General features: G+C 33.9%; 1 protein-coding gene across 1 annotated transcript in view; it reads right to left on the bottom strand.

Moving 5' to 3' along the window:
- Window positions 1–7,104: 7,104 nt before the first annotated feature.
- The window catches only part of LOC110113960 (WD repeat-containing protein GTS1), a 29,870-nt gene continuing 13,035 nt past the window's right edge, over window positions 7,105–23,939 (bottom strand). Inside the window, exons 4-8 of the mRNA XM_020846686.2 lie at window positions 19,632–19,706; window positions 15,331–15,441; window positions 11,195–11,286; window positions 9,394–9,478; window positions 7,105–7,830 (exon numbers count right to left, since the gene is read on the bottom strand). Of these exons, the coding sequence (XP_020702345.1) occupies window positions 7,462–7,830; window positions 9,394–9,478; window positions 11,195–11,286; window positions 15,331–15,441; window positions 19,632–19,706 (732 nt within the window). The 3' untranslated portion in view covers window positions 7,105–7,461. The remainder of the gene's footprint in view (window positions 7,831–9,393; window positions 9,479–11,194; window positions 11,287–15,330; window positions 15,442–19,631; window positions 19,707–23,939) is intronic.

The following is a 23,939-nucleotide window of genomic DNA, read 5'->3' as shown; positions in this document are numbered from 1 at the left end:
ACTATAAAGTGACATTTATTTTTAATCACCTTGAAGAAATCACCTGTTCAGTGGTTTGTGTGCCTCCTATTAGGTTCATAAATTCCTTTGTTGAGTTCAACAACATATTTTTCACCCATTCTAATATTTATCATCATATATTCAAGTAAATGTCCATTAATGATCATTAATTTTAATTAGATTATCAATTATAAGCCTTAGAATGTTAAATGGAATTGTAGGTAACCATTGGAGAAGTGAAAATGCAAGTGGAAAAAAAATTCTCTATAAGAGCCGTGACTCCAAGGTTGGCAACGTCGTGGCATTGAGCTCCGAGAAAACAAAGAAAAAAATATGGGTGGTGGTTGTTGCACTGAGAATTGTCGTTTATGTGTTGAGTCTCAGGTAAGGATATGCTAAGACAAACTATAAGATTCTCTAGTAGCGCAATGGTGCTGGGGAGGTAAGTACTACAGCACTAGGTCAAGTTAGTGGTTTTTAAATTTTAAAATATCTCAAATCATTTTCACTCCTAGCCATCCTTGCCAGAAAAGAAGGATACCAACGAGGAGGAGAAGAGTAGAGAAAAAATAGAAGAGGAATTTTGGAGGTCAAAATTCGGAAATCATCCATTCAACTAGTTGGAAGAATTGTCGGGCTCGAGGTAGGCAACCCATACTCTATTTTTTATTTTAATTTGAAACTATTTCTAGGAAGATATTATTATAAGAGTATTTTTCTAAGTTTGAAAATGGTTCCATCATATAACTTTTAGTATATTATTATCCATTTTATTAGGGATAATTTGATTATTAGAATACAAAATTTCACTACTTGGTTTGCTCTGCATGAGTTTTTTAAATTTCTAGAGAATTATGTCACTTCTGAACCTCAATACAATTGGCTAAGTGTGTTAATTTAGTATTTTATATATTTTCTATGAAATTGGTCAAATTTAAAAAAAAATTATAGTGCATTCAAAAGTGTGGTTTTTTGTATAAAATCTGGTAATTAATATGCACTTGCTTCAAATTTCTTAATTGTATATTGCATTATCATCATCATGCACTACATATCATTTTAGAGCTCAGTTATGAAAATGAAAGTATACTTTGAATTATGTGCATGGGCCAAATGCAAATATATCTCTGTTCTGAACTACTCTATTTTGCTCTGTCTCTGAGATAACTGTGTTGGAATATACTCTAATATATTCAAGATCTGTTATATACTTACCTCAAGCAAATGAGAGGTGGTACATGGGAGTTATAAGTGGGCATTAATATATGTGTATTTATGTATTTATATTCATATGTGATCTAGTATGCCAAAATTATAAGAGTAAATAGTAGTTTTATTATTTTGTCTATTTTAATTATGAACTATGAATTGAACTCTAATATGGGAAAAAAAAAAAGACTGGCCTACTAAGTTTTATACTCATTCAATTATTTAAAATATTTCATGCAAAGGTCTAGCTGAGTAAATTGGGTCTAATAAGGAGCAATGAATCGAATTTTGTAGTTTAGAATATATTTAAGAATTTTATTATATTTATTGTAGTACAAACTATTATTATTAAATATTATGTATGCATATTCTGGTCATTTGTGTTATATTATTTTGGATGACTAAATGACTTAGTTGAAATGAAAGGTTGGATTGAAAAATTTTAAATATATAGGAAAAGTATCTTTAATTCATCCTCTTGATTTTGGGGCATTGCACCTAGTCTTGGGGCATTACAACAAATGTTAGTGCTCAAAATCCCTTGAAGAACACATAGGCTATTATAAAGATAAAACAAGATATAGGAAAGTCTCTAAGGACTTCATCATGAGATTTTAAATACAAAAGCTAGAAGTCAAATGCCTAAAGCTTACTATTTCCCAAGTCACACTCACCCAAGGCCTATGATAAAGAGCATTCTAGTTTTCCCTTGATTTGTAACATCCAATGATGTAGGAAATATTGTTGAAACCCGCTAATAATCATATCAATGGTGAGGAGTATAATATTATAATAAGTTATAAAGTCTCCCAAGAGATGCTCTAACAATGTGAGATTTCCAATGAGCTCTACTTTATGAAAGAAACCACCCTAGGTTCTAAACAATGGAGAATGATCATATTCCCAACAACATCATCCATATCACTATCATAGGTTGCATAACCTGAGATGCCACTAAGGATCACTAGCTTAATACCTTCCAAAAATGAGGAAGCATCTCCCAAAACTATCTATAACACACAAAAAAAGGTTGCCTCCTATCCATTATTATCTAAGAAGCCCCACTTTGTGAGTGTCAATGTTTGGGCTCATAAATGCCATACAAAGTACAGACTTCTTCAAATGCTCAACACCCATAAGGGCTAGAAGAATATACAATGCATGCCTAAATATTATAATTATCACATAAACCATGTACATAACCCTAAAACTTATCAGCATTTGAGAAATTTAATGGAAGAGTTGGTCAAAGTAGGGAAGCTAAAAAAAAATCATTCTGGCTACTCATGGAATGAGGCTAGGGAAGACATCCATGTGGAGATAAAAGAGTGAACTCATTCCATCCAAAGTGGTTCACATCACTAGCATGATGCTAGTAATCCTTGGATAAGAAAAAATAAAAGCATCCTACTAGACAAGTCATAAATAATTACAATCAAGAGAGGTAAACTTGGAGGCCATGTCTAAAGCCATTACATTAAAGTTGAACCAATCTCTTTTATCGAGGTGAACAAATAGGCTAATGGGAATCCCTTCAATGTTTTGGTAGTTTTTACGGCCTTGATAGCCAACTTTCATATGGAAATCATTTTAATTGACATCAAAAGTTCAATCAACATCATCTTTAAGAGATTGTATGATAAGATAAACTTTGGTGTTGCCTACATAACCTTGACTACTAACTTACTTTATGAATTTTCAAGGGAATAAAGAAAAAGGAATGCACGATCTTTTTCCATGTCATTTAGGGAGAAAGAGAATGTCATTGCACACATATGGTCAATTTTATCAAAGTGTATGCCCCTAAAACATACAACTTTCTCTCTGGGTGACCACTCCTTAATACATTTCATACTATAATATCCACTTATTATGTTGCAATCAAATTCTTGGTAAAAGGGAAAGAAATCATAATGAAGAGAGGTTTGGTGAAATCAAGGGCCTGTTAGCTCAAAGCTTGGGAATTATTTAGGAAGAGGTGTCGTAATTAGAGGTAGATAAACATGCAAAGTTAAAAACTTCTAAAGCATTGAAGGAGGCCCCATCCATTGAGGAAGCCCTTAAACAAACTTGTTGAATTGGTACTTCTTTTAGCTCTAAGTATTATGGGAGATTCATCGCAGCCCTTTAAGAGGACATTAAAGTGTTTTTCGATACAAACTACTACATTTGGGGGGTTTGAATATTTACCTCCATATTGTGTATATTTGCAAGTACTTCTATATGCCCTCAAACAGAACACCTCACCACATACGTAAATTCTCAAATGCTAAAGACCATATAGTCACTATCAAATATAACATAACGAACTATATTGAGTCAGATCCTCTAGTACTAAGAATTATCTCTTATAAAGGTATGCAAGCATCAATTGTTATACATTCGAGGGTGCAACCTAGGTATCTGTAGAGATCTCTCACCCATTTGTTTTTAATGAATACCATTATTCATTTCTTGAATATTACATTTAGTTTTTCTCTCTTTTACTTAAACCACTAAACACACTGCTCTTCAATATGCTTATTTTTAGTAAATAGTTAGACATAAATTGAGTTTCTTGACTCAAATGTGATGCAAATTTTTAATAATAAGCTACATCTACATTCTTCTTAGTAAATATATTATCCATATGAAGAGTACTATGTCAGACATACCAAGCTCAATGTGGTTTCTTAAACCCAAAGAGTTATTTTTAGACTATATAGATGTGGATAGCATTATGATCCAACTCGATATGACCCGACCCAACCTCCTTGGTTATATCATGATCGATCGTGGTAAGAAGCAAATATTAACCCCAAGATTCAATTGAAGTGTTGAAAACTAAAAATCATAATTTATATACAACACAGAGCTACTATTGAATATAATATATAGTGAAAAACTATTGAATATCATATATATATATATATATACATATATACATATCATCCAAAAATTCATGAACAATTTAAGGTCTATCTACAATAGTGCTTAACAAAAGAAAGTATTACAAAAGTAAAAGTCAAGCATGGAAAAGAAAACTAACCAAAAAAGATCAGAGTCTGATATCAAAAATACTAAGTGTGCTCTTTACCCTTTTTCTGGACTAAAAATAAAAGCAAAACCAGGAATGAGCCAATAGGTCAGTAGGCTATCGTAATCTAAAACAAGAATCAATAACTCCAACTAAAAGAGCTAAAAATATTGAGATAACAAATTTAAGTACTATGCAAAAAGCTGAAACTAAAATAGATACTGATACTATATGAATTTAAATAACTATTGAAAATAAATTAAAACAAATATTTTATAGTAATTATCAGAATGGCTCTCAAACCTAAATTTCCAGTATATACAAATAAATAATATAATCTCCTCATTTCCAATAGAATTCCTTCTCGGTGCCAACAAAATCCCCACTCTCTGCCAATATAATTCATTTTAAAGTAATATCAGAATAGCTCTCATGCTTCAAAATTTCTAACACATAAGATGATATAATCCCTTTTCTCTGCCAATAGAATTTCATATTTTGATCAATATACACATACTTTAATGCATTTCAATAAGTAAAATATAATTCAACTCAATTTAGAACTTGCCAAAATGCCTTAATGGATGGCTACATAAACCCTATTGAGCAAAAGTTCACATTTTTAGAAAATAACCAGATTACTAGAGATCGTGTATAACAAAATTCTGAAGCTTTAACTAAACTAAAAGCACTATTTTTGGATATCAACGAGTTTCTAAATTGATAAAAATCATTGCTTTCAAAATCACCCAGCGAAGAAATCTCAAATAGATACTTAAAACGATTATAATAATCATACTAATAATATATCAAAAGTTATACATTAAATTTATCAGAATTCAAAAAAATCATATTTTTGTAAAACCAAATTATAATTTCGATTAAAAAAATCTCAATAACTTTGAATTATAATGATCAAAATTCTAAAATCCTTAGGATATTCTAAGAACACATATTCTTTAATTATACCATTGAAAAATGCACTCTTTATATTCATTTGTTGGATTTTGAAACCTTAATGCAACAAAGGCTAGGAGAATTCTAAGGGTTCAAGTCTTGATATGGGGGACAAGATTTTCTAAAAATCTATTCCCTTAATTTGACTAATCTCATTAGCAATTAGTCAAGCTTTAATTTTTATAACTATTCTATAATAAATCAACTTATGCCTAAGAATCCACATGGTTAGGATAATACTTTGATTTTCTTATCTTAGGTTTAACACTTGAATATCATTTCAAATAAATTGACTAAGTTTATCATGCATAACAATCACCAATATTTATACAATAAAATTTCACTTACATCCTAAGGTTCAACCAATAAAATAATTATTGTAGTATTCATTTTATTTTTAGAAGAATTTCTTATAAAAAATTTACTAAAATTTTTGTTCCTAAGGTTTTTGTTCTTTAAGGTGGCTCTTCGAGTAACTCCATTATTTTGGTAATTCATTATTAAACATTTATTTATTTTCATTAATTTTGATTTTAAATCTTTCCATGTCTATTTTTTTCATCAAGTCATTTCTATTATTATAATTTCTAGCTCAAACTCATAAAAAATCACACACACACACATACACACACACACACACACACACACATATATATATATATATATATATATATATATATAAAAGCTTATTCTTAAATTCTTCTATGCACTCTTCCTAAGCTCTTGCAATCACAGAGTAAAGTTTGAGTTGTGACACCTAAGCATGTGAGTTTTAAAAAGCTACTTTACATCACAGTAATAGTATTGTCCCAAACAAAACCTTAAACATGTTGAAAAGCTTTGTATGATGCTATCTATGAACCAATTTAAAAATTTGTCCAAATTCTTTAGTCTGTCATTCTAAATTTACATAACTATTCAAATGTCTTCACTTAATTAATTGATCTAAACTATTTCGAATTGATTGAGACATGAACAACTTATCGAACATATTGATTCATTTGCACTCATGCACGTATAGAAATAAAAACATAAATCAATCACCAATGTCACGACAAATGGTAGCTCCAATGATACAACAACAACAAACCTTTTTCTCATTATGAGATCAACTACATGAATTATTTTTCTCCATTATGTTCGGTTACGGGTCAAATTCCATCTAAATTTAATAAAGAAAGATCATTTCTAAGAGGATTGAATCATGAAAGTGTAAGAAGCTGCCTTAGCTTTCCTCCCAGCTGAAATGACATTGATATTTTAAAAGATAATTCAGAGAATTCATTCTATTAATAAATACCCTCAATCTCACATTGATAGTTAGACTATATAATGAACTAAATCGAACAATGGCTTCCATCGCTTTGTCATGCAAAGAGCATCAAACAATCATCCAAAGATAATAAAACTTCATTTCCTTGCAAGATTCCAAATAAGAAAAAAAAATAATCAGAAGCACTGAAAAGTCCATTGAACTCCCAACGCTGAAAAAAGAGTAAACACTACCCAAAGCTTCTATTAAGAACCTTCTAGTATTTTCTTTAGTTATTTGTATGCAAGGTCTAAAATAAATGATGAAGAATAAAACAAACCTGCAGCTCAGATGAAATAAAGAAAGTTTATAGATACTTTCAATAGAGGGCATAATATTAAAAAAAAAAAAAAAAAGGGGGCCAAATTTATTTGGTAAAGAAGTGCCGACCACAACATGATTATGCTTTTATAAATTCTTGGTGGAATCTAATTAATACAAATAAACAGATCATTGTCTTATAATAAAAAACCACTTAACTACAAATCATCTATAAGAAAATATTACATCAAATTAAACCTCAAAGAAAAATCCTAACTTCACAACCAGCAACATTTTCTCTAGGATAGAATAGAGAAAAAAAAATAAAAAAGTCAAAATGACCCCTATATCATTTATATAGAGTCCTTCTCACAGACTATCTAATATATCCAGTTTAGTACATCAACTCTTCAAATTTGATCCAAAATAATTCAATAAAAAAAAAAATTGAATCTTATTTGAGGAGTCAATTAACTAAATTGAACATATTTATAATCTTGAACCACAAAAATCTCGTACAAATAATTCATACAATTTTTATATTTTTTCTCTGGCTTCTCTACTACCACCCACTGCGTCCTCTGTAGGTAGAAGCATAAATGCAAATTTGAGAGAAGCTTACAGGCATCCTTGCCAGCATTAAATACAATAGTAAATATATGCAGATTGCAATCTCTTATTCAACAACTGTAATAAGACTACTACCTCAATATGGCAGATGCCTGTTTTTGCCACGAGCCCGGGGAGATTTCATGACGAGAGTGCTGGATGCCCATGACTTGTTAGCTTCTAGATTTTGATCTGATAACCAACAACAAAGGCGGCCATCTTCACCACCAGTCCATCCAAAGATACCTTTCTTTTCTGAAAGGATTCCTTGATGAGTCATTGATGCTGGTAGCACTGTTCTCACAACACCAGTATGGCCTCCTTCAAGAATAGCCTCTGGAGAACCGATTACACCTGGAACAGTGCAGTTGATTGGGAAGTATCCCAATGTCCCAGCTCCGGTGCCGCCGATTACCCACAAGCGATCTTTGGTTTCAGAATAGTAGCAATCGACGAAGTAGTCAATCTGAGTGCCGCATCATAGCAATTGAAAACATGATTAGATAAAGTTTAAGCGTCAATTCAACTTGGACATGTTCCATGGCTTTAAGATAAAAAAAGAAGTAAAACAAACTGTGGTATTTTTATTTTGAGTTGAGATTGGTATAAAGTGAAGCAATTCTTTGGCATAATAACAACAATGGTTTCAGATCAATTAAATTTTGGAAAGCAAAAAGCTCAAACTGAGTAAAAAGTTTCTTAAACTTATTTTATGAATCCTGAATTTTAACCCAAATCGCTGTATCACAATAGCTTCCTTGCCATGAAAAGCACACACTTGAAAAGGACATTCATGTTGTGCGAACACCATGTTGAAACATGAGAATTGAGATTTTAAGATGCGTCACATATAAACGCTTAATTCTAAAGAGTGATAATATTATTTATCTCTTAAAAAACAAACATTAACACTATATGTACATACGCACGCAAATGGATAGTTAGAGAAAGATTTATAAACTTTTAAAAGGATAATATTCATTAACCTCTACTTTTTTAAACTAGCACTTTCAAAGTCTTCAAACACAAGATTACATCATTCTTTATGATGTACGTTGTAATTAGTAAATCTTTAGCAAGCATGTACTAAAATGAAGATGATTAACAAAGATAAAAAAGATAATATATATATATATATAACCTTATTTCACCAATGCCACAAATTTCATGAAACCACATACTAAATTTCAAGTTAGTTGTAGGGGACCACAAAAAATCCAAAGTCAATTGTGAGATTTTGTCACTTAAAATATAAATCCTTCTCTAGCACTTAATATCATCAGCCAAAAAAATTTCAAATCATTTGATGGTTTAACAAAGAATCATAAAAAATGTATGAAATTGACTGACAGTCTTTTTAATGAAATTTAAGACGGAATATTGTCTTGATCATATCTTTGAATGGCTAGGGTTTAGGGTTTAGAGAGAGCAATGCCAATTCAATATTTGGGAGGAGAAAAGTCTATCTCATGCGTACATGATAAGTGTCCTATGCATATCATGCTCTATAGTTTCTCAGATTTTGCATTCCCACGTTGTGCTGTGTCTATGATAGTGCTTGTGCTTCTTAGCTTCTTGTGATAGTATGATGGTTCTGAAGAAATTAGTGCAATCATTTTCTATCAAAATTTATTAATGCTAGCATGGTCCAGGTTAAGGCACCAAAAAAGTCAAGGACATGCCAGTTGCATTAAACAGAAATTCTAAGGTTAATAAGGGGATGGCTTTTACTTAGCATTAACCAAAATGGAATAATTCTAAAGTTGTTGACAATTACAGATTCATAAAGAATGTCTCGCATATCAACAATAAATTAGGCATTTAATAGAATATTCAAAAAGCTCATATAATCGTAAGGTGGCATTAAAGTCAAATGCAACCCAAAACAAGAATGAAGGCAAGTAGCAGCAAAGCTGACATCAAATAGTTAAAATAAGGTGGCATAGGCGGCAAGAGATGATGATCATCACTAAATAGGCATCTTACAAATAGAAGACAAATTAAAGGAGATTTATGTAGTAGAACTAACGTGGTCAAGATTCCATTGATCTGATGCTAAAGTACGGGTATCTTCAAAGTTGATGTCTCTTCTCCCATCCCTCCAATCCCAAATACTATTAAACATGTAGATAATTAGTGCATATAAACATCAAATACTTTTCTTGGAAAAAATTTTGATCTACTGTATGCACATATATTTTATAGCGTAGAAGAACTTAATACAGTCTTCTCATGCTTTAAACTTCCGAATGAAAAATAATGCACTTATCATTTGACACTTACAGGAGATTGTACACAATAAAACAAGTAAGATGATATGGTAACAATACAAAGTCCAAGTTTCATGTAGTCATCATAAGCTTAAAGAAACTTTCTGTTGTGGGATCACTATATTTAGTAGACCTTATGCAAGACAACATTAATTAAAGCAAAAGCATAAGGTCACAAAAAAGGTTCCATCACCTTACATGATTATTGCAATTAATTTTTTCATTTATTTTAAAAGCAAGGTGCAGGGGATAATGCTTGGATGATCCCCTTCATCCAAAGTAACATGAGGCCAGCCCACCTGTCCACAATTAAGGGCTTGATCCAGGTTTCTTCCTCAATGCAAGGCTTAAAGATAGGTTCTTCACAACTAAAGGAATGGCTATAACCATTTAAACCTCCTTATGGCCAGCGGCTCCTTCATGGGATTTTAAAGCTTTTGCTTTTTGCTCTTTTTTAAGAACTTATTGTCGAATATTTATCTTCGAAGGATAATTCATCCCCTCCACCTTGCTACAACAACAACAACAACAACATCAAGCCTTTATCCCACCCACCTTGCTGTTAAAATAAATTAAATAATTAATTACAATAATCATGCAAGGTGATGGGTCTTGTTTGAGATCTTTTGCACTAGCCTATGTACCACTTAAAGTCGTTATAGACCAATATATGAATTACTTTAAAGAACAGATTTATGGTCGTTACTTCTGAAGTGCTCTCCTAGTAGATAGGCATCATGTTATGGTTCATCAGCATAAAACGGTTTTGGTGCATATACTCATCATTACTGAGAAATAAATTGCTAATTTTATACAAAATATAATTGGAAACATGCCTGCCACAATGAGTAAAAAAGTCACGTGTCCATATCCTCTTTGTGGCACGATCCTTGTAATCTAAAAATGCAGACGAGTCAAAATTCCAAACCTCTAAAATTTGCAGAACAATGTGCAGCTGTTCAAAATTCAAATTTAACAAGAACAATTATTAGGTCCGGTGACCGGACGTAGCTCTACGTTAGGTCACCACTGAGTTACCCGGTATTTGCTCGGTATTGCTAGGAATTGCTTGGCAATAACGAGAAATACCGCTCTGTGAAGACTAATACCAAGTAATACCGAGCAATACCGAGTAATACCCAGTTTTTCTAGAAAAAACTCGGTATTGCTCGGTGTTGCTCGGTATTACTCGGTATTGCTCGGTATTTTTCTTCACATAATGGTATTTCTCGTTATTGCCGAGCAAAATCGACAAATACGTGGTTTTGTGCCTGCTACGTGGCGCAATTTAGTGCCGGCCAAACGTAGCTCTACGTCCTTTCACCGGACCAAATAAAAGTTATAAAGACAGTTCATTTCTTGAAGGTCTCATGGCAGGTCCTAAATAACAGAACTGCTGTCTTTAAATAAAGTGGAAATTTTCCAATGACACAGAAATGATTATATGATATTTACTAGTTGGATAACAGATGCATATGGCCCATAGCTAAGGCTGGTTGAGTGCTCTACTTCATCACGGTAAAAGAGAAGGCATAATAGCACATGAATTAGACATTTAACCTTAAAGTTTCAATCTGTGTTAAACACCAAAGCTTTTGATTCTTCTCCCCAAAGAACCCAAATTTCCCAATAGATGTTCCAACATTCATTACCTGCAAAATCAAATCCATAGCTGTCATAAGTGCTCGAAAGAAATTTCTCAAGCGCTAGAGCATTTTATACTCTCTTGAGAGAAGAAAGTTGAATTCCTAAAATCAATTAATTCTTTGAAAATCTCCCAAATAAATAAATAAGCAGTAATATATATATATATATATATATATAATTAAAAAATGCATTACTCTAACTGAAGAAATAACTAAATGAAGAAACAAAATGAAATCTTTTTTTGATGTCATTTCAGAATTCATACAAAAACAATGCAGAAACAAAGCAGAAAAGAAACTTTTTTTTTAAAGAAACTTAGTTGAGAATGCTAATAGAAAATTAAAAGATGATTACAAATTAATATTGCAGCTTTCTTGTGTATTTAAACCATCGGTACTAGTCCAAGTATGGGTAAAAAAATTTGGCAGTCTATGCTAAATTTATATATCATCATAAAGTCTATGCTGAAATTCATTAAATGAATCCAAATTTGATGTCTACTAATGCTAGGGAAATCAATGAGTGACAAGTTATGATCAAACCTGATAGCCATTAAAAATAGGCAAGAAGGCTTTGCATGCATTGAAATTTCCTCACCTATTTGACATGATATGAAAAGGCGAATTTCATGCGAGAAATTGGATGAGAAATTCCAATAAAGAGGGAAGAATTGTAATACCCAAAATTTTCAAGTCAAATATATATTTTTTTAATTAAATTATATTCAAAATATCAACTTTCACGAAAATTGCAAAAAAAATCATTCCATTGTGTTCTACTCATCAATTTGAGCAAATTGATATGCAGAACTATATGCTAATTTATATATACGTGAAAGTTATTGAATTAGTCTTAATTTGAAATTTTCTAAAGTTTAAATAGATTTACTATTCATTAATAACAATTGCTATAGCACACAAACACTTACATAATAATCTAGAACTCCACTAAAAGGTTCATGCAATGATAGCTTTTGATAAGGAACGGATGATTTATAAATCGGAAGTCTAAAGATTTTGTGGACGTGAACATTATTAGGGTGATAGATAAATATATATTCCACTTTCTTCTAACATCCATTTGGTAATCAAGATAAGGAAAGCTCACGGGTTCTGTTGTGCGGAAGTAGAGAGCTCGGCAAGGTAAGCTCACGAGTTTTGTCGGGCAGAAGAAGAGAACTCGACAGGCTAAGAGAAGAAGAAGAGGAAGAAGGGAGAGTTAGGGGGGATTGAAAATAGGTAAGAGCTTTGGTTTATATTACAAATATCAATTTATTTTTAAGAAAAATCCTGATTTAGATTATATCTAATTATGATTTAGGATTTTCTAGTATATGAGATAAGGGTGTCAAAATCTGACACGACTGGAAACCCGACCTAGAAAATTCCGGGTTTAGGTCAACCCATTTGTCATACGGGTCGTGTTCGTGTTTGTAATTCCGACCCATTTGTAAAACCGGGTCGGGTTTGGGATAACCCGGAAACCCGAAATCAAGCCTGATTGACCCATTTGTAACATCTCGTGTGACATGTCAGCATCGTCGCGTCACTTGCATCAGCGCGTGACTCGGTGATGAGCTGACTGCATCTTGTCTTCTCGTCGAGTCACATCCGCACTGCCGCCGGCATCTGGTGAGTCAGGTCAACCCGGTAACCCACACAGGTCGGGTCCGGTTTTACAATCCTGACCCATTTGCAAAACCGGGTCTGGTTAGTGTCAACTATCAACCTATTTGAATCCGGGTCAAATTGGGTTGGACCTAAACCTGACCCATTTTGACACCTCTAATATGAGAAGAGGAAATATTGAGGTGAAAGGGTTATTTTGGAATAAATATATTTTATTTCGTATGAGTAGAAAAAGAAATTGTAGGAATAATGAGGATTGAGAAATTTTATTTGTGTATTTAATTGTTAAGCGAAAGAAATTGTGAGGCATCGGAAATGAAGAAAGAAACCATCACGGTGGTACGATATGCATTTTTAGTACAATATGCAAGTTAATTGAGTATTATTGGCAAACATGCATTTGAATCAATTGCAGGTGATATGTGTTTTATACTTTCTCCTGTTGTATTTAATATGAAATTGAGTCAATAAACCATTCCACATATAACTTCATGTAATAAGTGATTTTGTTTTATGATGTTGTTACCAACAATTATGTCATACGAGGATTTGTATTATATGATTTATACAATCCTATCTATTTATATTTTTATACACCTGACAACCATTTTAATTTATTTGCATATGCATATTTCTATATTTATGCAAATGTCACATAATTTGGAAGGGAAAAATTAATAATCTAATAAGTCTGAAAATTTGTCATGTCATGTGGTAGGTAAGGAAATGCGACTCTAATGGGCAGTGCAACCCAGTAGAGGCAATGCGACCTCGATATGATACGAAGCTTATGGGTTATGACATTAAGCCTATGGGCTATGATATAAAGCTTACGAGCGATAGAGGCAGTGCGACCTCAAGTGCCTATAGGTTGTAGACCTAGACCTAACCATGTGAACATGACATTTTCTAAGACTGAAAAAGAGAACTATGTGATAAACTTAAATCTATTTCTGATTATTTATAATAATTTATAAGGTACAATTTTAGAAATAATTGCCAATGTGGAATTTATCGAAAGTGTAGTAGTTTTATATTAAAATACTACTATCATAATGTAATAATATTAAAATAACATTTTGCATAACTCTCATGTATACCGGTATTTTCACTTGTTATATTATAACCTACTGTATATCAATATTATTAAAAGATTATAGACAGTTTTCTTTTCTTACATGCGCGATACAAAAGGATTGTGTTTCATATATTTGAATGTTGTATTAGAATTGAATATTTTTTTGAGCCTCATAACTTAATAGATTTTGATTCTAGCTGTTGTTACAGGAAATAGAAAGGATAAAGTGAAGGCTAACTAGACTCAGGTCAATTTCAAACTATGTTTTGTTTTATTGTTGTATGAGATGAGTCCGGAGAAGAAGTATGCAAACTATTGTTATGAAAAGGTATTTAGGTGGCTAGTTACTCTATAATTATATTCATATGATGTAAATGAAAAATTACTCTCTAAAGATTTTTCAAACAATATGTTTGATATGACCTGACTTTCCACACAGATAACACTTCCTTGAATTAAGTAAACATTTCCCTGGATGTGACTTTCCATAATTAACGTAGGCTGGTATCAAACAGGACTCTCCATATTGTTGTTGTTGACCCTAGTGAAGTTTTTGCTTTCTAGATTGACCAGTTCGAGATCAAATTATCTCTTTTTGCTGCCAGCCTCCCCTTTCTGTATTACCATTTACATATCATGCTAGAATTAATTCAATCAGCTAGGTCATGTCATCTTTGTTCGCCTTCTATTCAACCTAAAGGGACAATTGTCGGGCCTGACACTGGCCCGACCACACCGCTTCATAATAGATGACAAATTTATTCAAGCAAGAAATTAAAAATCTCTTTATTCTATTTATTCTTCGAGGTGACAAATCTTGCATAAATTTTTAATGTTAACTAAAAGAACATAAAATTGACACAAATTTAACGCTACTGTTTGATCAAAAACTTAAGTCACAATAAAAGCATCCTTCATCATGAACTTGATCATCTCAGGTGTCAGGGAACAAGAAGCAAATGAATAGAAATTTAGTAAACTACCAGTATGTTCTGCTGAACATTTGAAAAAGAATAAAGAAATGCATGGCATTAATATGCTTCTATAAATAAAATCAACTGTAATGCTTCGTGTCCTTATATTGTATAAAAGAATCCATAGTCGAGCAAAGTTTAAAAATGCATAACTACAAAGAAAAGGGAGGGGCCCTAAAGAAATGTTAGGTTTCTCCATTATGACGAAAACATCTTCGTTTGAATCACAAAAACAGCTTCACTACAATGCAGGGATATGATTGAATACATGAACACTCCCAAGATTCCACATTATCAAAAGCCACACACAGTGAGTGTCCCCTTTGACAAATAAATCCAAAAGATAACGCCAATATTTTAGTTACTTACAGATTCCAAATGATTATCATCATCAATATGTCCAACAGTATCAAAAAGACATAACAATCCATCAACAGAAGAGGAAATGAGTTTGTTTTGCTGATTAGGAGTGAAGCGTACCTGCAAAACAACATGGAATGATTTACTGCAAGATTTTATGTGCTACTGCCATGCATGAATTAAGCAAATAATAATGTAAAGCAAAATTTCAACCCAAACAATCAAAGAAAAGGTTTTCAATGATTTGGAAATAAAATAGAATGTATTTGGCATGCCTCTCAAACCAGCGTTCTAGAAGACTAATAGTAGCAACTAACAAAAAACTAATTATATAGTAGGCCATGACATACCATAATAGAAATACTGCGACTTTCATTACCTTAAGCATATTATATTCAAAAATCCTTCAACATTTTTTCCCTCAACATCACCAGCACACTTTCTTAAACTGAATCACTTGTTTTGGATCACACTATATTATAAAAGCAAATCGAAATAGACTCCTCACTTTGGGATACCCAGTAAGAACATGGTTATCAGATCACCATTAGTTAATTAAGTTTTAAATTTTATTTTAAATTAATTAAATTAAATGATCGATTAGTTAATTAATTAGAAATTTTAATTGTATTTTTTTAATTCATTATTAAATTGAAATTTAAATTGATTAATTAGTTATTAGTTAATGGACTAATTACATAAAGATTTCATATTAATTTCTAAGATTTTAAGAGAATTCAGTAGCCTCTCAGAGCAATTTCAGCAGCCTTCCCACGTCCCCTTCCCACGAGGGGAGGTTAGGGAGGGCACTTTCTCTTTCGAACCGCCCGGCCGAATAGAATTCGGCAGCCGAGGGCTTCGGGGTGAGAATCAGCCCCAGTATTAGTCTTCTAGTCCTCCAATTAAGCACATGTTAAGAGGATTTTGCAATTCGATGTTCCCTTGGAATATGGACAACCTTTAGACGCCCTCTCCCTGGGAGGGGAGGTTGGGAAGGGCACTTGCCCTTTCAAGTCCGCTCGATCGGATTAAAATCAACAATCAAGGGCTTCGGGGGAAGAATCAACCCCGGAATTGGTATTCAACTCCTCCAACTAAGTGATTGTGGCGCTTTCTGCTCTTTATTATCATTATCATCATCACCATCATCATCATCATCATCATCATCATTATAATTATTATTGTAATTATACACATAATCCTCTCTTCCTCACTCACTATTTCAAGCAAACGGAAGGGTCCTATTCGCATGTGGCTCGGGTTCGTAGAGAGAGGCAGGACCTTTGGCGTGGGTTTCAAACGCAAGTGGAGCAGATAGACGGAAGGCGTTTGTGTGACTTGGAACAGAAGTCGTGGTTGAGCACACCTGCATGTGGGACGCAGACTAGGAGGTGTCGTCCACGTGAAGGGTTGGGAAGCATGGCTTCGGGTTCCAAACAGGAGACTCGGCAGGGCTCTTTCGTGAAAGAGTTCGGCCGAAGGCAGGGTTCCCCACAAGTCGGAGGAGTCGAGGTCGGTCGCAGGGGATCACGAGGGTCGGAGCAAGAGTTAGGTAGGATCTCTACGCGAATAGTTGCAATCGCAGCAGGTAGGAGGATGCAGACTTCTCACACGGGTGGATGCAGGTCTTCACACACAGCAGTAGACAGTGGGTTTGGGCTTTCACGCGGGTCTGGTGAACAGAGCGGAAGACGGGCAGGCTGGTGTGTTCGATTGCATGAGGCGGAGAGGAATATGGGCTTCTAGTGCGTGGTTAGATGACAAGAAGAGGTCGATAGCTCTAGCTTGAGGTTATGCGCATTAGAGTTGGCGAGCAGGCTCTGCGTGAGTTCCTTTAAGCGAAATAAGATAGAGCGGACTGGGGGGATCATGCGTGAGTGGGAGTTACGTGAGTGGGTTGTGAGATCGTGGGTTAGTTGGCTGTGATTAGTTAGACGTCAACATTGACCCTTGCCAAACCCCAAGCCAAGCTACATCCTCAAACAAGACAAATCCCAACAATCGATATCTTCCATCTCTCTCCCCTCTCTAATAGGGGTGCGAGTCAAGCCAACTCGTAGCTCAAGCTCAACCCAATAAATGACTCATGAGCCAAACTTGAGCAAGCCCGGGTGCGAGTCAAGCCAACTCGTAGCTCAAGCTCAACCCAATAAATGACTCATGAGCCAAACTTGAGCAAGCCTTAACTCAACTCGTTAACTTGTGAGCTAGCTTATTTAAAAAATATTATTATAAAATATACTTAAAATATATTATAATTCAGGAGTTCAAGTACAAAACTATTATAAATATTTAAAAATTATATCTCATTTTCTTATATCAAGTAATTCTTTATTATTTATCTTTAAATTTTTCATTCTTTCTATGATTTTATTATAATAATTATTTGAATCATAATCATTTTCTATCTTTCGTTACATATAGCTGGTTTGTGAGCCGGCTCGAACTCAATTAATTAATTAAGCTCAACCTCAAGTTAGAGATGAATCGAGCTCGGTTTAGCTCGTTTACATTCCTAGAGTCTTGTGGTTATAGGAAACTTGAAATCAAACCATAAAATCCTTATAAAATGAGAGCAAAATCTTTGGATAGTGAACCTAAGATGCCATATGAAAATTATACCCAGAAAACCAAAATAATCTCTTAGCAAAGCCAAACCATGAAGTTTTGGAGGCTACAAGCCCATAATCCCATTATCAACTTGTGCTTGAGAAGATATCTAGACAATTGAAAAATATATCATGGACGAGATCCAAGCCGAACCCAACATAAACAAATGTGGGTCATGCCATAATACAAAGCTAACCACATTTGATTTAGATTCCACACCACTTAAGAATTTTAATTTGTAAGTATTTGTTAGACCGGTCCACTGGACCAACTCTTCAAGTTCTTACTGTTTGTGATGAAGAAGGAATGAAGGGTGTCGTCTTTCCACCTTGCGGACAAGGTGGATCTTTGGGAGGGGAGTATTGTTAGACCGGTCCAGCCAGTCCGCACGGGACCGGCTCAGACGTGAAATGTCGCGTGATCTCCGCCTCCTGCGGAGATCGGGCGGGCCGACAGCTCAAACGGAGCGTTTTAGGAAAGATTTTTGGGGGGTTTTAGATAGAAATTTGAATGTAGGGACTGTTTAGGGAATTCCTTTTGATTTGTATGCATTAAATAGTTGATTTTTGCTAGGGTTTGGGCATCTTGAATTTGGCTGAAATTTGAGATCTCTTAGATTTAGGTTTTCTTTGGGCTCTTGGCGTTGCCAGAGATTTGGGAGAGAACGATCCTCCTCTCGAATTGAGGATCAATTGTATCTTGCTAATTTATTCATCGACTAGTGGAATACAAGCTTTTCTTTGAGTTTTCTCTCAGATTTCCGCGTCGTTTTGTTGTTTTTCTGCTGTAAACAGAAGATTTCTGCTGTATTTCTGTTGTGGACAGCAGTTTCCATCGGATCAACTTCAGTTTTGGTGAGAAACACTTGGGAACACAAGTGTTTCCTATCAGTATTCCAAGAAGATGGCTAAAACAACTAGACATCATAGTAGATGAGAACCGGTAAAATCGACACGCAGAAGCCTTAGCTAAAGAACACATATAACTCATAGTGCAGCTAGCTAGCACGACTCGCTAGGTCACAACATATTTCATCTTCATTAAAAAGATTTCTACATTAAATAGTTTCAAATAATGCTATTATTAAAAGGGCCTCCATCATATAACTATACTACAACGACAGAAATACCAGAGTTGCCTAGAAAAACATAATGCAATGCAAAACGTGCTTCCAATCTCCACACATGTAAGAACTCCTAATTTTTTTCTTCTCCCTATTGACCAAAACCATGACATTACCACCAATCGTTAATGTTTTACCGAACCTTCAATCCTAAATACTCAAAAGAGGAACAGAACATCTTTAAAATAATAAGATGGATCAATAAAAGAAATTGCAGCGAAAAATCTACATTGCTGTAAGGAATTTATAATCCTACGCAGCTAGAAGAAATAATTACATGGTGAAAATACCAAATGGTATTAGTTCCATATGAAATATCTAAGAAAATTTCAATCTACTAAGAAACAAATAAAGCAACTCATACATCAAAAAACAAGCTTTAGAATTTAATGTCTATAAAAATTTCAACCATATTTTATAGAAATATTTGAAATGATATTAATAGAAAATGTTAAATTATTCAAATTCCCAATTAAAACAAGTGTTCTACTAAGCCTCATTTCCAACTTTTTGAAATATTTATAATATTACAAATTAAGAAATTCAATATGAAAATCTTGAAAGGATAAGTATGTACTTGAGTTACGTCATCCATGTGAGATTCTTCCAAGCAAGCTACTTGCTTACTACTTCTCAAATCCCAGAAGAAAATCTGCAAGCAACTAATACATTAAGAGTGTATCACATAATTCATGTTGTATATGTTTATGAATATCTTAAACTTATTTAAGCAGGAAAAAGAATTGGAAAAGAAGTGATAATTGAATTCCAAAGCACTATAAAGAGCATGATAAGACAAAAAATATAAAGAGAAGAATGTGGACTTGATTGCAAATATGAACCTGAAGATTTAGTTTTGCATGTTAAGTATATATTAGCATCTTTTAAATTTGTAACATAATTTAATGCAAAATACGCTTTCACCCATTGTTTGAAGAAGTATAAAGCATTAGGCTTTGCAGCTAGATATTTAAAAAAAAAAAAAAAAAACCAGAAGAATTTATTGTTGAAAATTGTCCTTCATCACCTGAAAAGCACAAAATTTTGCCCGAGATTGTTTAATGCAACAAGCTCCAAAAGAAACAGCCCTATAATCAATCCAAAAGTGTAAAGAATTTCTGAAAGACTGGCATTACAAGAAAAACATTTATTTCCGACAAAATTTTCGGCAATTAACAGGCCGCCCCAAATAGCGACAGAAATATTGACGGATTTATCGATAGAAATTGGTGTGAAGTTCTCTGGCGGAATTTCCGCAGGATTTAGGTAGGCTGATGGTATTTTCCGGTGAACGTTACGCAGAAAATTCCGCTGGAGAAAGCCCTACTTCAACGTTCCTCCGTCTAATTACATGAATTTTCTCTGTTGCGTGCAAAAATCCTCTCCCATTCTACTCCTGTTTGCCCAGCCACATGCGAAATCCCTCAGTTCAATGGCCATTCCCTCGTCCGTCCGTCCTCTTCGAGGTCGTTCATCCTTTCTACTCGTCCTTCACCGTCTATAAGTTTTCTCCGTCGTCGATGGTTTCTTTTTTGAGCTTCTTCATTTTGACAGACTTCCATAGATATCAATTAGGAACATTGTGAACAAATTGCCTTACATCAACTGTATTCTATTTTTGTGAAGGATGTGTTTCTATTAAACAACCAAGAAAAAATATTAAATCATTTTTATATGATTAATAGCATGTTAAAAACCATGGTTTAAAATTGCACCATAAGAGGCGCGCCTCAGCGCAATTTCGCCCCTTTAAGCCTCAAAGCCTATGCAATGAGTTCAGGATTTGAGGCGTACGCCTCAAGTTTACTGAGACGTGCCTCGCCTCAAGGTTTAGAGGAGTCCGCCTCTAAAAATAAAAAAAAAATAAAAAAAAAAGCTAAATGTATATTTTGTTGCGCTTTTGGTGCACTTTCACTGCGTTTTTTGTGCGCTTTTGCGGCTCTTTTGGTGCACTTTTACTGCGCTTTTAATGCAATTTCACTACACTTTCATTTGAGTCGAACCCCGCCAGGGGGCAGCGACCCCTTGGACCCCTGACAGATCGGTATATTGTTCTATTCATCATCTTTAGTAATAGTTGTTAGTGTTAGTCTGCTTATTTATGTGCATGCTTTGTATAAATTTTCTTAATGTAGTTCATCATAATGATGCTTCAAATGAAGACCCCCTTAGTGATGATAGTGCTTATGACTTATGAGTTCTTATGTGATATCTCATTGCTATTTATTTTTGGAATTATATGTTAATACTGTGATTTGGGAAAGATGGAGTTTGAGTTGAACTATATTTCAGGTTGTCTTATTATTGGGATATTTTGATTTCACTTCATAACTTGTGCATTTTTATGTTTTATATATTATTTACTCATTAGTATATACAAAATTTATCATTTTACGTTTACGCAACTTTTTGATTTTGAGGCTTACGCCTCAAAACGCCATGAGGCTTACGCCTCGCCTCACGAACGATAAACGCCTCAATACCCGATTACACAATTTTAAACATTGTTAAAAACCAAGAACTTGCCCAAATGATTTTGAGCACAAGTTGTGAATTGTGCTATCTACTTCTTTAATAAATCTCCTATAAAGAGTTTGAATGGAAACAACTTTGCAAGAAACATGGAGTAGGAGAAGGCCAAGCTTCTCTCACTTGAATGTTTATAAGCAATGCCCTATAATAGTGCTAAAATTTTCTCATTGGATATGATGTAAAACCAAAGGTTTATAAGCTCTTTGATCAAATTGTTAGAAAACATTGTTAAGTAATGAGGAATTTGATGAAGAAAGTTGTTATAATATACATACCAATAAAAGTGATCCATTTTTTGAAAGAGGAAGATCAAGCAAACAAAGAGTAAAATCATACATTGTCACCATTTTTTGGTCACATGTTGATCGAGCCAGAGGGACACATATGTACTGCATTTTTAACATTACTAAGATAATTTGAGAAATGTTTTCCCACCTAACATGTTTTGTGCAGGTTTCATCCGTCAAAACAGCTCACGCACAAGATACGGGGCATCATACGAAGCAGGTTTGACACTTCTTATGTTTCTTGGAAGAAAATTCTGAAGGAACTGCGCGACATGTGGTTTAGGGAGTTTGAGGTTTGTATTAAGCAGTATCAGTAAGAAATATGCATTTTAATTAAGCTGACAAAATATATTCTATGTTGTACATTTTTATATGCAGAGAGATACCTATTGGTTGCTCCAATACAATGACAAGATCAAAAAAAAAAAAAAGAGAAGCACAGATCAACTCGCTTGCGAGATATGTTTACGGACATTAGGAAGTCAGGCGAGCGACAGCTCTGAATTTGTGAGAGTGTATGGGCTGACCTGAGCAGTGCTTAGGCCAGCCAAAATTAAGCGAAGAGGGGCCAAAATAGTTAGAATCGAGCTTCTGATGCTGGGGTATGGGTAGTGCCCTCCATAGTTAAGGCTTTCTTCTGTACTTTAAGCACATGCGACGTTTGGTAAGAATTTTAACAGATTTTAATAATTTATTTAGTAATGAATACTAATGTTAGTATATTACAGAGAGTTGATGGATAGAGAATCGTCCGTTGTTGAGTTGCATAGTCATACCCATAAGCGCCATGAGGACCAACAGTAGGTGGACGAACAAGCGAAGAGATCCTATGTGAGTATATAAGTTTACAATTTAAGTGTCAATTATAAATTGATTAATCTAATGTCATCTTTTGTAGGATAAGTATATATGGCTTCAAGAGAGCAAGCCTGGAACAGGTGAGGAATCCTCTGGGGGATCTGCAAATTATTTTTTCTACCACATTTGGTCGCAAGAGGTAGGTGGATTGCAGAAGGGACGAGTATATGAATTAGGCTCACAAGCCTATACGTATGAGGGACAGTACTCTACTAGCTCCAACTTCTTAGGAAGCAGCCATGAGAGTTTGTATAGTTAACAAGTGGTTGCCCTTAAAGCAGAGCTAGAGCATGTTCGAAAATCACATGCTGACATGCAGATGCAGCAAAGTCAAATATTAGAGGAGCTACAGAGAATGAAGGAGCAGTTCAATGGAAGGCAGCATCGACGGGGGAGGAGAGGGAGGAGAATGAAGAAACGGATTCTGACTAGAATATATATGTTTGTAGATTTTATGTTGAGTTTTTATTGTATAAGAACGGAATGTTTATTGTAGAACTATTTGGTAATTGTAGAACATTTGCTTTTGATTAAATGCATTATTACTTTAGCATCAGCATTTGCTAACACGCTTTATTCCAGTTGCTACCAGGAAAATGTTCCTATTTAAGGTTTCATCTTTTCTTTTAATTTTTGTTTTTACATGCTTCAATATGAACTTAACAATCAAGAGCTTAAAAGAAAAAAAAATCATAATAGCAAAAAGCCAAGGAAAAATAATTGGAAAAAGATTAACGAGCTATAAATTATTTGATTTCGGTGTTCATTAAGAAGATCGTTCATTAAAAGTAATATTTATGAGCTCGACAAACTACTTGTTTATGGGCTCGATAAGCTTGTTCATTTATAGGCTCAATAAGCTTGCTCGTTTATAGGCTCGTTTAAAGCTCGATAAGTATAAAACGAACTGAACTTGAACATCTTTCATTTTAAATGAACTAAGCTTGAACATAAACGAAAAAGATTGAATAGAGCTCAAACATGCCTTTAGCAAACAAGCTCAAACAGGAGCAAACACATACTCGGCTCAGCTCGGTTCATTTACATTCCTAGTATAATAGTCACATATGTATCAAAAGCAGTTTTAATTAGATTTGATGATATCTTGGTTTTACAGATACCTAGAGAGTAAGCCATGTCCAGGAACCCGGGTGAGTAATAAACAAAAACATCTTATTTAATTTTATTTTTTCAACTTTCTTTTTTTT

The sequence above is a fragment of the Dendrobium catenatum genome, unplaced genomic scaffold (assembly GCF_001605985.2).
Source record: "Dendrobium catenatum unplaced genomic scaffold, ASM160598v2 fragScaff_scaffold_105, whole genome shotgun sequence".
In the NCBI taxonomy this organism is placed as follows: Eukaryota; Viridiplantae; Streptophyta; class Magnoliopsida; order Asparagales; family Orchidaceae; genus Dendrobium; species Dendrobium catenatum.
The sequence above is the reverse complement of the archived record's forward strand: the minus strand, read 5'-3'. Positions and strand labels throughout refer to the sequence as shown.